This window comes from Nanorana parkeri, unplaced genomic scaffold, assembly GCF_000935625.1.
Source record: "Nanorana parkeri isolate BGI_ZX_2015 unplaced genomic scaffold, ASM93562v1 scaffold885, whole genome shotgun sequence".
NCBI lineage: Eukaryota > Metazoa > Chordata > Amphibia > Anura > Dicroglossidae > Nanorana > Nanorana parkeri.
The window spans coordinates 689,232-691,607 of record NW_017307153.1 but is presented as its reverse complement, the minus strand read 5'-3'; the positions used below and the strand labels follow the sequence as shown (position 1 = coordinate 691,607).

General features: G+C 42.4%; 1 protein-coding gene across 2 annotated transcripts in view; it reads left to right on the top strand.

The window, feature by feature from the left end:
- The first annotated feature begins 437 nt into the window (after positions 1–437).
- The window catches only part of GRAP2 (GRB2-related adaptor protein 2), a 59,765-nt gene continuing 57,826 nt past the window's right edge, over positions 438–2,376 (top strand). For both annotated transcript variants that reach the window (XM_018565773.1, XM_018565772.1), the window contains exon 1: positions 438–525. In XM_018565773.1, the coding sequence (XP_018421275.1) occupies positions 512–525 (14 nt within the window). In that variant the 5' untranslated portion in view covers positions 438–511. The remainder of the gene's footprint in view (positions 526–2,376) is intronic.

Sequence of the window (2,376 nt, the reverse complement as noted above, 5' to 3'; positions counted from 1 at the left end):
TGCAAGAAAAAAGTGGGAAGCGTGTAGCAGATTTTGCTACATGTGTGATTTTCAAACGTTTGTCGCACAGGCGGCACCTATTGAAATCAATGGGGATCCAAGGAAATCATGGGATATAAACACCAATGAATGCGCAGGAACACCCATCAAAAAGGAGAACTCTAGGATGTTAGTTGTACATTTTCAAATCATTTAATAACCTTTTCCTCCAACAAGTATTTCTGGAAAATGTTTGCTGTTCCTTATAAGAGGCCAGCTGTTGTCTGATACTTCCAAAGCAATGGGCAATGTTTGTGTAAACTCTCACCTTAATTGATTCTTTGTTGTGGAAAAACCTAGTTTCATCAGCCTTGATGGCATACATTTGTCATGCTATACAATAGGATGCCAAATACAAATATGTTGGCTAATTTTTTCTTTTTGCTTTCCACAGATTCTTGGTACAGACGATAACTGGTTTAAGGCAGAACTTAGGGGCGTCGAAGGATTTGTTCCTAAGAACTATGTGGAAATGCATATTCCAAGGTTAGTAATCACCATAATGTGTCACCAAATATACACCTAGACATATACATCAGTAAGGATGAGATTCTGGTTCTGGTCAAGCATGGGTTTGAGGTGAACCCAGCTCATTCGTGGTTCGCCGATACAACAATCTAATGCAAGGTTTCACTTCCATATCAACCAACTACCAATAATTCACTTTCTGTCTTTTAAACATTGCTTAGATGGTTTAAAAGGGGCAATAAGGGGGAAATTTAATAAGCAAGCCCCCTCACTATTAAAAGTTGGGTTCCCAGCAGCTATATTGACAATGTGCTTAGCTGTGATAGGTAAAGCATAGTAAGTGCTGCTGGTAAGGTGCATAGGCACAGATTAGTGTAGGACTTGGAGGCACTCATCTCTTAAAACTAAACTCCAGGCAAAGGTTTTTGGATACTGCACTAGCTAACTAAGATAGCCCTAATAATATGTATACCGTGTGTGGATAGCTGCTTCGTATAAATATCACATCTTGCTACAAGCCAGATCCTACACACAGTGCTGGATTTCCAGGTGATGCAGGGATAAGCAGAGCCAGATTTACTCTGTCTGCTGCCCTAAAGCCAGGTTCCTCAAATCCATCAAAAGTTTCTAACCAGGGCTGCGTTTGGGTCTCAGTAGGGCTGTATTTGGGTCTCAGCGGGGTTGCATGCAGATCTCAGCAGGGTTGCATGCAGGTCTCACCAGGGATACGAGTAGGTCTCTCCAGGGCTTTGTGGGTGGGTGCCAGGCTCTCCAGGGCTCTGCATGCGACTGCAGGGCTCTCTAGAGCTGAACGGGTGGGATCTGGGCTTGTGCCGGGCTCCAGGACGGTGCTGGTGGGTGTGGGGCTGTCCTGTGCTGTTCCAGGAAGGAGGAGGAGGCAATGTGCAGCTGACCAACACTATCAAAGACAGCTGCCTGAGGTCCTCAGGCAGCCAAACTTCCTACAAAAATTTAAATGGCCCAGGGTTGTGGAAATTTTGAAAAATCTACTTGTCCCTCATGACAATCTACATGTCCTGATACCAAAAAATAACAAAACCGTATTGAACCGTGCTAAGAAGTGCTTCTTATTGGTCAGTTGAGTTGAATTCAAAATCCATGGCGCAGGGCTGCACTGGTCAGCAGTATAGGGGAACAGATAGTACACCCGTATTGGCGGAGGGGAAGGACTGTTCGCCACAAGGTAAGTATAGCACGGGGGTGGGGAGAGGGGGCAAGATTTGACTGGGTAATTCCAATTTCCCAAATTACTTGGGAAAGTGAACTTACCCTTTAATGCATATTGTGCATGTTAGAGAGTGCTGCTGTCCAGCTACCACACTATGGCACACAGTGGAATGGGGGCAGCACTCAATGCACACACACATGCCCTATGCATGCGTTTATTCGCAGCAGTTTTTTACATTTGTCCTTTATTATTTGTTTACTTTTTTTAAATGTATTTTCTTTTTACTTTTTTAAATTTCTATTTATTTTATTGTATAGAACTTTTTTATAATTTTTTTTATTTGATAATTTTTTACTTTATCACTTTTTTATTTGAATGATTCAATACTCTCTGCTGATGCCACTGCTTTTGGCAGCGAGTTTCAGACTTTAACCACTCTAACTGAAAAGAAACCCCTACGCCCCTTGTGGTTAAATCTTTTCTCCACCAATTTTAGGTGGTGACCTCTAGTCTTTGTTACAGAGTTTACTGAAAAAGTTTATTGCTGATGTTGCCATCACCACAAAACATTTTGTACATCAAAATCATGTCCCCTCTTAATCGCCTCACTTCTAGCGTGAACAAGTTTAAGTTTAGTAAGGGCTGCAGGGTGAGGGCGGAAAAAACAGGGCATTTTGACA